Below are 14,056 nucleotides of genomic sequence, written 5' to 3'. Positions count from 1 at the left end.
CTCTGAGAAGGTGTTTTAAGGTATGTAACTGCAACTTGTAAGGGTATAAGAAAGTGATTTAAGGTATGTGAAAAATGAGAAGTGATTCTTATTTCTTTCCCTCTCCATGCTGTTGTTACATAAAGACTTGAAGCTGGGTGTTCGAGGAGCACGCCTTTAATCCCGGCCCTCAGGAGGCAAGGGCAGGCAGATGGATCTCTGTGAGTTTGAAGCCAGCCTGGTCTACAGACCTAGTTCCAGGACACCCAGGGCTGCACAGAGAAATGCTGTTTTGAAAACCAAACAAAAAAGACTTCCAAAGTTCAGAGTTTTAACATTAACCAGTGGGGTTCTTACACTCTATTAGCGTAGCTCTGGTAAGCACTGACTACTATTGTTATGTCATAAGTCACAAGCTCAAGATTCTAAATTCCTTTTGGTTGTTTTCTAAGTATGGACCTCAAGGGTTTCTCATTGTGCTAAAAACGTCTGTTCAATCCTTATATACATAGTTTTCTGGATAGAGGACACTGTTCAGCTTCTAGCCTGGGACCATTGTTTGGGGATCCCCAGCTTTTACTATGACTCAAAGGCATGAGTCATCGGCTTTTTCTACAATGTGGATCTCAGCACAGATCACAAAAGAGTGATAACACTAATGGATCTAGAACAATTTTTGTAAACTTAAAGGATTCTTGTAAGCCTCAGGAAGTCATGAGACTTAGACCCACCTCTCACAGGTCGAGCAGACTGCAGAGAAGTATGCCTGTCAATCAGCAGCCTAAGATTCCCGCCTGCCTATTCCTGAGGGTGGGATCTCCCCCGCTCCCCTGGCCTTGGGGCTCCCCACATCCCCCTGCAACTGCCAGGACTGAGAAGTTTCAAATGTATAGCCAAGATAAGAATGTTCCCCTAAGCTCCTTAACCTCCCCTCTTTCCCTAGTCTCTGTGTGTCTCAGCAGATTCCCAGTCAGCTGAAGAGTGCAAACTGCTCCAAAGCTGCCTGCAACCGCCACCTCCAGACACTCGCTAGGCCTTGCACCGTAGCCTGCTCCAAATCAGTCTGTTCCTCACCAGCCCCAGGTGGCCGCTCTGGGCCCAGGGCAGCGAGCGGAGCAGATATTCCCCCAGCCTGCACTCCTCTCCTTTTCCTGCCTTTGACCAACATTTCAGCCTTCCTGGGCTCTTTACAATGACGCCCCAATTTCCGCTAAGAAGCAGTTACAGAAGAAGTTATGTCGCCCCTTATCAATCAACAAAAAGGCTGGGACGGCAGATCCCAGAGAAAACCCTGGACAAATGGCTGGCTGTGGTGCCTACTTAGCCTACCCAAGCCAGGCTCTCTCAGCATCACAGCTACCTGTTGCAGAGTCCTGGGTCCTCTCAGGACTTTTCACCCCACTCCCTACTCTAAACCTCTTCAGCCCCTGAGCTTCTCTTCTCTCCCCTCCCCCACCCCCTCCCTTCCCCTTGTTTCTGATTCTTATATAACCAGCCATTTTGGCCACACGCTCTCTTGGTTTTTATTTGTCCTCTTGTTCCTCTCTCTCTTTTTTTTTCTTTTTTCTTTTCTTTCTTTCTTTCTTTCTTTCTTTTTTTTTTTTTGTTTGTTTGTTCGTTCGTTTGTTTGTTTGTTTGTTTTTCGAGATAGGGTTTCTCTGTGTAGCCTTGGCTGTCCTGGTCTCGCTTTGCAGACCAGGCTGGCCTTGAACTCACAGCGATTCGCCTGCCTCTGCCTCCCAAGTGCTGGGATTAAAGGCCGTGCGCCACCACACCCAGCTTCTTGTTCTCTCTTGATCCTCTCTCTCTTGCCCATCTCTCGCTCTCCCTCCCTCTCTCTTCTCTCATGGCCCAGTCTATCCTGCTGGCCACGTTCAGTTTGGACCCTTCCAAATGCCTCTAGCTGTTGTAGCCTCATAGCTACAAATAAAAACCTTCTCTTCAAACCATACCCAGGGGCGGTTGTGTCCTCACTTTCATTCACCCTCCACTGACTAGGCACTCTCTGCACCAGGCTCTCTGGTGAGTTCTTCGTGTGAGGAGTCAGTCATCTTCTCCTCCTATGAGAGGACTGTTGACCATTGTCACGAAGAAGCACACCCTCAGAGAGTGAGTGGCCAGAGCTCACAGCTGTAAGCGGCAGAGCTGGAACCCTGACCTCCAGCCTCTCAACCTGCTTCTCTCCGTACCTATTTCCTTGACCTTAGTCAGCTGTGCCCCAGGACACTGGTTCATCCCTTCCCCTGGGTCTGCACACCTGCTTTCATCTCCTACCAGAGGGCCAGCCTTGGCACGGAGGAGCCTGTCTCTCAGGGAAGCACACTTTCCTTAGCTTTTAGGGCAGGACAACCTTCAAGTCCATGGAGAGAAGTGAGTCTTTTTCCATGGCCAACCACTCCATCCTCACGTCTCCCACCCACCAATGATGCTGCCATTAGCCCCCCCGAAGAACCCCTCGTGCCTGGAACCTGAGACATGAAGCAAAGGAAAGAAACAGAGAGCCAAGACAATACGCTTTACTCTTTTTTTCCAATATTTTTATTAATCAAATGATATAAAACAACCATCATTCACAGATGCCCAAGCACCTGGCTGGTCCTCTGCCCCCCCCCAAAGTCACGCCCTCCTCAGCCTCTTTTACAACCCCCCCCCCCCCGCTCCTGTCTCCCCTGCGCCTACTCAGGGACAGACCCTGGAAGGAGGATGGGGCAGGAGGAGAAGCATCGAGGATGATACAGAGAAGGCAACAGCTACAGTTCAGGCTGGGTCAGATTGGAAGGGGTAGATTTCTCAGACACACTTTCCAGGACTAAACATCCAGCCAGATTCCCAGCCCCTCTCTTCGCATCACTTCCCACAGCTCAGTTCCTTTCTGCCCTCCCCCTACTACCAAATCGCTCGGCCCTTCCCCTGCCAGGATCCCTGAACACTCTCTCCGGCCCCCAACCCCCACCCCCACCCCTTGAGCTCCCTTGAGTTGAGAACTTCTGGACCCCAGGAGCTCCACAAAGCCCCCAGGGAAAGCTGTCCTGAGCCTGTCTGTTACAGAGATGAGGAGAGGTGCAGGCTGGGTAATGGAGTGGAGGAGTTGGGTGGAAAGAAGTTTCGTTCCAGGCCAGGGCCTCTAAAAAATCCCCTACCCACAACACCCCACCCCCACCAAATTCCAAGAAGAGGTCCCTCAGCTCCGAGTAACAGGGCTCTCCATCTTCACACTCTTGGCTGCTTCTCCGATCAGCTCCCAGAAGCTTCCAAACTCCAGCTTCGAGTCATTACAGTTGCCCAGGTTGGCAATTTTCTCTTCTAGCCCACAGTTGCTCTGAGGACAGGAAAGACATCACAACTCAGTAAGGCAGCACCTTCAGACCTTCTGCCCCACCCTGGCCTGGGGCAAAGAAGCAGGGCAGGCGCCTCCCAGGTGTTGGCAAGGGGGAAAGCAGGGGCGGGAGCTCCCAGTGCCAGTGTGGATGGCGTCTTAGGACACTAGCTTGGGAAGTCAGGGGTCTGCATGGGGTGGGGTCCCCTCCTCAGTACCGGCATGAGGTGTGGCAGCTGCTGGGTGACCAGGTCCCGCAGTTCAGCGGGGGTCAGCGTTTCCTTTCTACCCTCCACAGAGTACTGATGGAAGTTCTTGATGAGCGTCTCAATGGCCCTCTCCACATCACTGAATTCTTGGGCATCCTGAAGATTTTGGAGACACAAGCCAAGTCAGAAGGGCCCACCCAACCCTACTCACCCTATCCACCCTACAAAACCCTTCTCGAGAGCCTGTGGGAAATCAAGAGGGTAGAAAGCAGTTGGAAGACACTCTAGAGCCCAGAATCCTATCCCGCTCCTCTCCTGCAGTCCAGCACCTAGGCCACAGTGGCCTCTGCCCTAAGCCACAGATTAGGCAAGCCCCACCACCCCCGATCCCAGGCAGGGCAGGCCCTAGCATGTGCCTAGACATCCTATTTCCAGAAGAAATCCATTTGCATCATCGCCCTGTGTAGGCATAAGGGCGGGCATCCGAGGTTTGCTGGCGATATCTATGAGAAAAGGCCTAGGCAAAGAGTAGAGGTCAGTGGCGGGCATGAGCCCTTACAACAGAAGAGTGTAAGAACAGGCAGTCCCGATAAATGGTCCCACCTCAGCATTGGCTGACCGACACTGTCCCATGGTGCCTGGTACACTGGCCGCTCCTTCCGTGGGTGACTTTGGTTGTCTGTCCTACAGCCTGCCCCACCGGAGCTGATGGATCATGATCTGCCTGGGGGGTTGAGGGGGAGGCCTGAGGTTAGGGGCAAGCTCGGCAGTTCTCTTTTCTTCGTGGCCCCTTTTGGCTCCACCCAACATATACCCTCACCTAAGCGGTTAGAGTCTACACAGGTCCTGTCTCGCCCAAACTCCGGGAGCTAAGGCCACAGCCCCCAGGCCAACCCACTCAGAGGGAATCCCCCCTGGGCCTCGCCTCTTCTCAGCTTCCTTCTCCCTACCTCCACCAGTCACCCCTGTAAGACTTGGGACCGGAAGGACAGCCCGGCTAGGCTGAAGGCGCTGGGCTTGCTTTCTTACCTGCTGGCAGCTTCGGAGACAGGATGGATGAGGCAGCTCATCTGAGCTCAGCTCTTATACCTGGGGGAAGGGAGGGGAGGCCAGGGGCAGGGCCAGGGCCTTATCCCTCAGCCACCCCAACTATTGCAGCCTCCTGGGCCGGGAGCCAGCGTGGAGAGCCGCACCCTCCACAGTTCTAGAGTCGCTCCCCACCCCTACCATGAGGAGGAAGCCACGGAGGGCTGGGTATGGGATGCCCCTGACGCAGGATCGCCTTACTACAGAGTCACAGGGAGAGAGGAAAGGGAAGGGAAGTGGGTGCAGAGGGAATCTTAGCCAGGAGGGTAGGAACCTGTAACCGCTGTGAGTCCGGGACACAGCGGGAGTCACCACTGAAAAGAGAGACAAGGAGCTGAGCAAGGTGAGCTTGTGGAATACGGAGCTTGAAAAAAGAAAGGTCCACAGGGTCTCTCTTCTCACTCCTCTTGCTCCAAACTAAAGCTAAGCTAGCTAGTAACACTCAGGACTGCTGAAACCCAGAGCCATGCCTTTTCCAGTCCTGACAGCCTAGAGATGCAAAGTTGAAAGGAAGGGCCCTGCACCCTGGTATTGGGAACCGCACTGAGCCTCCACCTGATGTCCTGTAGGCGCCTTGCAGCAGCCCAGGGTACACATGTACAAGGCTCAAAGGAGTTACCTGGCAGGTAACAACCTCTCCAAACTGGTTGAGCTGCCATCTCCTCCCTCCTTCAAAGTCCTACCCCCTCCCTGACCGGCACCTCAACGCCAACCCTTCAAGCTACTACCCAAGCACCCCAGGGGGAGCCTAGACTGTATTTCCTGGGGCTGGGACTAACCCATCTAGCCCTCCCACCTGCCCAGGACTTAGGACGCAGACCGAGGTGGAAGGGTTCGAGGGGTCCGCCGAAGGATTGCATGCGCCTTGAGTCAAAATTCCCTTGCTAACTGTGGAATCAGTAGACATATCTAGACTTCCTTCCTTGTATCACCGGCTGGAGGTCCCCTGGATTTCTGGTCTCAGTTGGAGACTCCTCCATATGGCTCATTTGGAGAGCTCCTTGGGAGGGCTTCAGTCTGGAGACTCCCTGTCTGAGGGGCTGAGGAGTCCGAAAGCCTCTCAGATATCTATCTCTGCCAGCAGCATCGTCCCCTCGGAGAGCCTGGGGATCCCTCTGAGTTCCCCCCACCCCCAGCCTCTTTCCTCATATGTGACTTTCCTCATGTGGTCTTTCCTGATGTGAAAATTTGTCCTGCTTCTCCTCTGGTTGACTAGCTGCCCCAAGTGGACATCCACAGTCACAGCAGTGACAAGCCAGGAGGCTTACGTCACTGGTCACTGCCGTACCCCTACTCTCCCTAGTGGTGAGTTATACAAGCCCTTTGCCCCTCAAGTCAGGGAGTGCTCCATACCGTCATAGCTCCATCAAGCCAGGGAGTGCTCCATATTGTCATAGCTCCCTCAAGTCAGGGAGTGCTCCATACTGTCACAGCTCTCAAGCCAGGGAGTGTTCCCTACTGTCACAGCTCCCTCTCCCTGTCACATCTGAGCAGCACTTCTCCAGGCTGGTTCTAGCTATTGGTGTCTTCGTAACCTAACCTCCCTAAAAATGTCCCCTCAGAGCCAGGAGTAGTAATGTTCCTGTTGTCCTAGCACCTGTGAAGGTGAGGCAGGAGGATTGCTGAAGGTATCAATACTCTATCTTAAAGCAATAACAACACAAAAGGCAAGAAAACAAGCTAACAGAGGGCTAGGGGTGTGGCTGCTCCTAATTCACCTAATATGTGCAAGATCTTAGGTTAATCCTCTACACTGTAAAAATTGGTTGAACTAGTTAACCTTAGCAGCTGTGACAGTTAACCCGGGGAAAGAGGTAAAATGTTTAGCACACGCATACTATCAGCCCCAGCCAAAGGACAAACTCCAGGAGTTGCATGGGGGAAACTGGGAGCTGGAGCCCCAGCAGCCACCTACCTTGTTTCAAATCTCTGTATTTTTCATTCATCAACTCTGTATTTAGTGAGCACCTACTTAGGGAAAGATTTATTGCTGTGCCACACATGCTCAGGGCCATGCTGGGTCAACACTAGAGGGACGAAAAATTACATAGTGCTAGAATGCTATAAGATATTTGAAGATGAATCACATTCCGGGCCCATAATTTTCATGTTTTCACCCCAGGCAAAGATAATTTTCCAGAGCCAGGCAGTGGTGGCACATGCCTTTAATCCCAGAACTTGGGAGCCAGAGGCAGGTGGATCTCTGTGAATTCGAAGCCAGCCTGGTCTACAAAGTAAGACCAGGACAGCCAAGGCTACACAGAGAAACCTTGTCCTTGTCTTGAAAAAAAGAAAAAGAAAAGAAAATCATGGTAGTGTATAAAAAAATAGCATCTGTGTTTCAAGGAAGCTTTATTTGGGGACAGTGGCATTCTGCCTGGCCCAGCCCAGCAGACCCTGCTGACCCCCAATCCTGACAGGCAGGCTTTACTTCTTCCGGATATCCAGGGCCTTTTCCTTCCTGATTTCCTTAGCCAGTTCCCCAATCAGTCTCCAGTACTCGTTGAACTTGAGCTCCGAGTCCTGGTTCACATCCAAGCTCTTCATCTTCTCATCCAGGGAGCCCATGTCCTAAGATGTAAAAGGGAACGGTTAGGAACTAGGACTCTTGAGGCAGGAAGAGAGGGAAGAACTGTCGGGTGCCTTCCTTCAGACAGCACCGACACCTGCTCCTGACCTGAAGGATGAGACTATGGTCGCACCGCCTGGAGGTCCCGTATCCAAGGGACAGCAGCAGACCTAGCTATCGCTGATTGTAGGCCACCCTCCTCCTCCACAGGGCACTACTGCCACCGCTGCTCATCGGCAACATGCTGATGCCTTGTCAGTTTAGTCACCACCCAGTAGGGCAGAGGAATAGCAAAAATACCAGGTTATCTGGTTTTCTAGGGTGCTCTTGAGAAGGTGTCTCATGGCTATGAAACCAGCAGATTCTGTAAGCCTGTGTTCATGGTGAAAGGATTTGTTGCCAGATAAACAATTACAGCATAACGCCATTGCTGGGCAAGCGGTGGGTGTCGGAATGAAGGGTGCCTCTCATGAGTTTCAGTCTCAACACTGGGGTGGCAGGGAGGGGGAGGCGTGAGGGGGTTTGGTTTTGTTTTGCTTTTTAGCTTTATTCATTTCGTTTTATATGTACGAGCATTCTGCCAACATGTGGCGTGTGTGCGTAGCACAGACGTGCCGGGTGCCCACAGAGGTCAGAAAGGAAGATATCTGACCATGAGTTAGAGATGGTTGTGAGCTGCCACTTGGGTGCCGGGAACCAAACCCGGGTCAGGCCCCCACGCTCAATGTTTGAGTCAACGTTAGGACAAAGGCAAAGATCTGCCAAACAAATCTCCAGATGACACGAAGCAAACTCACTGGACAGCACCTCCACTACCAGCGGGAGGGAAGAGTGCAAACAGCCAGCCTTAGGGCCTTGATCCCAGCATTGTGAGATTACATTATGTTTTGTGTCGTTTGATCCTCAAGATCTGCTAGGATGGCGGCCCCCCTCAGTGGCTCAAGGACATTGTCTACCTTGTTCAACACCGTACTTTCACTGTCAAGTACACAGCTGAAGTTTGCTCACCAAGACAGAGTAGGTCTTCAACAAATACAGGTTAAATAAACACACCACCAGGACTGGAGAGATGGCTCAGAGGTTAAGAGCACTGACTGCTCTTCCCGAGGTCCTGAGTTCAATCCCCAGCAACCACATGGTGGCTCACACCCATCTGTAATGAGATCTGGTGCCCTCTTCTGGCCTGCAGGTGTACATGCAGGCAGAACACGAGGAGAAGAAGAACTAAAACAGACCATCCAGGCAATAAGAAAGACACAATGACAAGTCTGCCTAGCGGATGAGAAACGTAAACCTCAAAAAGATCAGATACTAGTGTCAAGCACAGACAAATAGCTAGAATCTGTATTTGAGTCCAGGTTTCTTTTTCTCTTTGTACTATTTTATTTTGTTTTGTTTTGTTTATTTTATTTTATTTTTTTAATATGGCTATTTTGCACCATGTGTGCGCCTGGTGCCTGCTGAAGCCAGAAGAGGGTTTGGATCCCCTTGAGCTGAGGCACAGACAGTGATGACCATCATGGGGCAATGGAGCTCAATCCTGGTCCTTTGGAAGGGCAGCCAGTGTGCTTAACCATTAAGCCAAACCCAAGCTTGCTTGCTTTTTTTTTTTTTTTTTTTGAGACAGGGTTTCTGTGTAGCCTTTGCTGTCCTAGACTCACTTTGTAGATCAGGTTGGCCTTGAACTCACAGTGATCCGCCTGCCTCTGCCTCCCAAGTACTGGGACTAAAGGCGTGCGCCACCACACCACGGCTTTTTCTTTTTCTTTTTAAAATGTATTTACTTTGTACACAGTGCTCTGCCTGCAGAGCCACAAGAGGGCACCACATCTAGTTATAGATGCTTGTGAGTCACCATGTGGTTGCTGGGAATTGAACTCAGGACTTCTGGAAGAGCAGCCAGTGCTCTTAACCTCTGAGCCATCTCTCCAGGACCAAATCTAGGTTTTTCTAAATCATGGCTTTCACCGGGCTTGCACCTCAGCCATGACTGGTAGTGCAGAACAGTAACCTCAACTACCTAAGAGACAAAGGCTGGAGGATTCAGAGTTCAAGGCCTACAGGTCAATTTAATGACAGTCTTTTTCAAAATTTTTTAAAAGGCTAAGGATTTGGCTGAGCCCTGGGGAGCCTCACATGCATGAGGCCCTGGCTTCAGTCTCTAATACCATACACACAAAACTACTATTAATAGGTAAACTTGGTATAGTGGCACGTGCTTGTAATTCCAGCACTTGGAAGGTAGAGGCAGGAGGATCAGGATCAAGATTATTCATGGCTCTATAGCAAATCTGAGGCCAGCCTGGGATACATATGGAAAATATGTCTCAAAGAAAATTTAATTGCTTTTAGTTATAAGAATAATAACGGAGAGCCAGGCAAGGTGGCGCACCTTTATAATTCCAGCACTGGAGGCAACAGAGGCAGTTGGATCTCTGTGAGTTCGAGACCAGCCTGGTCTACAAAACAAGTCCAAGACAGCCAAGGATACACAGAGAAACCCCTCTCTTGGGGGGAAAAAAATCTCTTTCTTCATACTAAACACAGAAAATTACTTTAGATTCTACCTGATTTTGTTTTGTTTTTCTGACAAAGACTCACTATATGGCCCTGAGTTCTGCCTCCTCTTGCCTCCTTCTTCAAGTGCTGAGTCTAAGTGGAAGTTCCCAGGAAGAAAGCCACACTCCTGTTAAAGATTCTACAGGGCTGACTGTAAAAGAAACTTTTGTTATCATGGCTCAACTGTTGTCTGGGAGGCTTACTGCCTCCTTCTGCTAACCTAGGCCTAGTCCTGGAAGCTTCTAGCCTCCACACAATCTAACCTAGGTTTAGAATGTTTTCAACCTCTGAGACTTACCGCTTAACAAGCTCACCCCTTTTCGTTCTTTCTGAGCTCTGTGCTGGCTGGTTCAACTCAGCTGTTCTGGCTCAAACTCTTCTCCCAGCTGACTTATTCAATCTGACTCCTCTCTCAGGCCAGAATTGCTCTGCTTGGCCTCAAACTACCTCAGCAATCTGCTCTAACCTTCCTGGCTTCTTCTCATTTTCTGGCCTGTTCCGTCCTCACCTGGATTCTCTCGCTGCAAGCCCATCTCTCGATTACTGTCCTGGTAAAACTGCCTCCTCTTCCTGTAAAACTACCTCTTAAGTAGCTTCCCTTTCCTCTCTCTTCTCCTGAGATGTGGGCAGGTCCTATTCTGTCAAATCTTCTCTGATTCAGAACCTTTTCTGCCACTCAATTAGACATCACTTTAAAACATGGGTGTTTCCTTCTACAAACTAACTTTTTTTTTTTTTTTGGTTTTTCGAGACAGGGTTTCTCTGTGTAGCCTTGACTATCCTGGACTCGCTTTGTAGACCAGGCTGGCCTCGAACTCACAGCGATCCGCCTGCCTCTGCCTCCCGAGTGCTGGGATTAAAGGCATGCGCCACGACGCCCAGCCCCAAAGTAACTTTTGGTTAGAGATTAAAGGCATGTGCCACCAGGCCTGGACCTAAGCTTTTCGTTACCTGATACCTGCTCATATTTGGCCCAGAATAAACTCTCTCTTATTCTCTTTGAAAGCTGCTTTGCAATGATGTGGGATGACGGTCATGCGCTACCATGCCTGGGGTCAGCACAGAACACTTTCTGGGTTGGTCATGCGCCACCATGCCTGGGTCAACACAGAACACTTCTGGGTTGGTTGCCTCTAGGACAGAATCTCATGTACTCTACGCTGGTCTTAAACCCACCAGTTAGCTGAGGATGGCGTTGAAGTCCTAATCCTCCTGCCTCCACCTCTCAAGTGCTGGGAGCACAGGTGTCCACTACCAAGCCCCGCTTCAACATGGAACAGTACTACAGCAGACATGTGCATAGCAAGCAGTTCTCCAGCAGACACTGAGTGTTCCAGGCTCAGTGTCCTTAACAGGTATAACTTTGTTTGTTTGCTTGTTGTTTTGGTTTTTCGAGGCAAGGTTTCTTGTGTTAGCCTTAGCTGTCTTGGAACTCACCCTGTAGAGCAGGCTGGCCTCTGCCTCCCAAGTGCTGGGATTAAAGGTGTGCGCCACCACCACTCGACTGACAAGCATACTTTGTTATGAACTTATTAAATGAAAGTATCTCCCTTACAACCAGACTGCCCTAAACAGGAGGGAAAGGAGACTAAGGAAAAGAAGAATGAAACCTTCTGGGTGTCAGTTCCTGGGAACGACTCTCCTGGCCTAATGAGCAGAATTTGGCAGACCAGCAATTCCACCAAAGTTGCTGCTGGAACCTGGAGCAACCAGAACTGGGAGCCTCAGCCACATGGCAGCTCACAACTGTCTGTAACTCCAAGATCTGACACCACCACACACAAGGCCAGCTTGTGACAGTGAGTTTCAGATCAGCCAAAGCTACATAATGATACCTTGTCTTAAAAGATCTAAACATCGGGGCTGGAGAGATGGCTCAGTGGTTAAGAGCACTGCCTGCTCTTCCAAAGGACCTGGGTTCAATTCCCAGCACCCACATGGCAGCTCACAACTGTCTGTAACTCCAAAATTTGACACCCTCACACCAATGTACATAAATTAAAATTACATAAATTTAAAAAAAGATCTAAACATCAAATAAATAAATAAAATGAAAGTTCTCCTTGAAAACTAACACAAACCTGTTGGTGGTAATTTATGCCTTTAATCCCAGCCCTGGGGAGGCAGAGGCAGATGGAGCTCTGTGAGTTCGGGGACTAGCCTGATCTACAAAGTGAGTTCAGGATAGCCAGGGCTACACAGGAAAACCCTGTCTTGAGAAACCAAAAGCGAAGAAAAATAAGCAGTCAAGAGATCCTGGTGACATCAAGAGACGACTAAAGATCCTGGTGACGTCAAGACTCGCATGCCTGAATCCTGACTAACGCTGAGGAGGCCAAAACTAGAGACTACAGTGACCTCAAGGCTATCTTTTTTTTTTTTTTTTTTTTCCTCAAGGCTATCTTAAGCTACATATTTTTTAAATTTTTAAAATGTTTTTGATTTTTTGAGGCAGGGTAATCTTGGATGTCTTGGAACTCAATCTGTAACCAGGTTGACCTTGAATTTAGAGACCTGCCTTCCTCTGCCAGATTAAAGGCATGAGTGTGCCACCATGCCCAGCAATACTTGTTTTCAATATCCAGCACCCACATAGCAGTTCACAACCACCTGATCTGATGTCTTCTTCTGGTTTCCATGGGCACCAAGCACACAAATGAAGCACACAGACATACATGCAGGCAAAACACCCATATACATAAAGTGAAAGTGGGGGGGGAAGATAATCTACAATCGTGTTGCTACTGGTGGCACACACCTGCAATCTCAGCCCTTATGAAATAGCAGCACAAATTTGAGGGCACCCTTAGCTATGTGAGACACACACACACACACACATACACACACACACACAATCTAGGAGCTGGCTGGAGTGGCACAATCCCACACTTTGAGAAGCTGCAGCAGCGTAGGCCAGCCTTGACTACATAGCAAGTTCTGGGTCAACCAGGACTATATAGTGAGGCCCTGTCTCAAAAAGGAGGAAAAAAATCACACTTTTGTTGTTGTTTTTCGAGACAGGGTGTCTCTGTGTAGCCCTAACTGTCCTGGAACTCGCTCTATGCACCAGACTGGCCTCAAATTCAGAATCTACCTGCCTCTGCTGCTTCCCGAATACTGGGATTAAAGGCATGCACCACCATGCCCAGCCATCTTCCTATACTCTTATGTGTCTGTGAATTTTCATAAATGATGTAAAATAAATGGCTAGCAAACTAAAATAGCATGAAAACTCAGACTCAATAAATTAGAAGCCCCCCATTCACTTCTGTAGAATGAGCCCCCCTATTGAGGAGATACTCTTAGGGAGTAGAAAGTAGTCATAGATGCTCCTCATAGGCCTGGGCACACTGAGAGTAGAGACCACTATGACTTTATGTACTGCTTGTTAAGAAAGGGTCTCCCTAAGGTGGCTTCAAATTCCTGATCCCTCTCCCTCAACCTCCTGAGTGCTGGGATTACGGATGGACAGACATGCACCCCCAAACCTTGTAGTTGTATTTTTGTTAAGCCTCCTTTTAGTTCTTATTATGTCTGTAAATCTCCTGGAATCCACCTCTGGGCCCAGTATATGTTGGGAAAATGAGACCAGAGAGACACAGGTAGACTCAAGTACTCAATAACATTGTTTAGCAGAAGCATTGAGCCCAATAATAACACCAACATAGCATCTTTGCTCATCTAGTTTTACACACACACACACACACACACACACACACACACACACACCCCTCTACCAGAGGCAGGGAAACACAGAACCACCTACACATGCAGCCGCACGTCACATTGTCTATTCAGTGTCATCACCTGTCATACATAGAAAATCTCGCTCCCTAGAGACCTCTACCAACCTTGAGCAAATGAGGCAGCTGCTGGGTGACCAGTTCCTTAAACTCATTGATGCACAGGCTGCCTTTCCGTCCTTCCTGCCCTGCAAAGGTGAAGAAAGTAGTGACCACGGTCTCAATGGCCGCCTCCAGCTCAGTCAGGGGCTCTGCTGCCATTAGTACACCAAAGCAGGAGTTGATGTCCTCACAGACTGACCTGACAGGGAAGAGACCAGGAGAGTCAGGGATCCGAGAATGGGGCAGTGGCTGCCTCAAAGGGTCAGCACGGCAACGATGAAAGGGCCCAGAACAGACACTAGGACTTCAGTGTAGGTTCACTTCCAGAAATTCTTTTTCTCTGACTCTCATGTCTTAAGCGTCCTTTTTGAGTGTCTGTCCTAAGGATGCCTCTGTAGTAATGGCCTCTCTTGCGGCAATCGCTCTATCTGTGAGGATCTTTCTACTGAGTTCTCTGAGTGTGGTAGCGTCCTGTGTGGGGTCTGTATTCTAA

General features: G+C 49.7%; 4 protein-coding genes across 6 annotated transcripts in view; all 4 read right to left on the bottom strand.

Moving 5' to 3' along the window:
* Positions 1-14,056, bottom strand: part of LOC127199491 (protein S100-A2) — a 284,365-nt gene that overhangs the window by 59,644 nt on the left and 210,665 nt on the right. The gene's annotated exons all lie outside the window — the stretch shown is intronic.
* The window catches only part of LOC127199486 (protein S100-A16), a 62,371-nt gene that overhangs the window by 11,456 nt on the left and 36,859 nt on the right, over positions 1-14,056 (bottom strand). The window lies entirely within an intron of this gene.
* LOC127199489 (protein S100-A14) overlaps positions 3,134-14,056 on the bottom strand; it is a 58,453-nt gene continuing 47,530 nt past the window's right edge. Inside the window, exons 1-4 of one of the 2 annotated variants that reach the window (XM_051157612.1) lie at positions 4,534-4,673; positions 4,108-4,228; positions 3,514-3,660; positions 3,134-3,298 (exon numbers count right to left, since the gene is read on the bottom strand). In XM_051157612.1, the coding sequence (XP_051013569.1) occupies positions 3,161-3,298; positions 3,514-3,660; positions 4,108-4,137 (315 nt within the window). In that variant the 5' untranslated portion in view covers positions 4,138-4,228; positions 4,534-4,673 and the 3' untranslated portion in view covers positions 3,134-3,160. Of the gene's footprint in view, positions 3,299-3,513; positions 3,661-4,107; positions 4,229-4,533; positions 4,674-14,056 lie in introns of those variants that run through there. The other variant, XM_051157613.1, reaches the window with a different exon arrangement.
* The window catches only part of LOC127199484 (protein S100-A13-like), a 65,521-nt gene continuing 58,467 nt past the window's right edge, over positions 7,003-14,056 (bottom strand). The window contains exons 2-3 of the mRNA XM_051157604.1: positions 13,570-13,762; positions 7,003-7,161 (exon numbers count right to left, since the gene is read on the bottom strand). Of these exons, the coding sequence (XP_051013561.1) occupies positions 7,018-7,161; positions 13,570-13,762 (337 nt within the window). The 3' untranslated portion in view covers positions 7,003-7,017. The remainder of the gene's footprint in view (positions 7,162-13,569; positions 13,763-14,056) is intronic.

Source organism: Acomys russatus, chromosome 15 (genome assembly GCF_903995435.1).
Source record: "Acomys russatus chromosome 15, mAcoRus1.1, whole genome shotgun sequence".
Classification (NCBI taxonomy): Eukaryota; Metazoa; Chordata; class Mammalia; order Rodentia; family Muridae; genus Acomys; species Acomys russatus.
The sequence above is the reverse complement of the archived record's forward strand: the minus strand, read 5'-3'. Positions and strand labels throughout refer to the sequence as shown.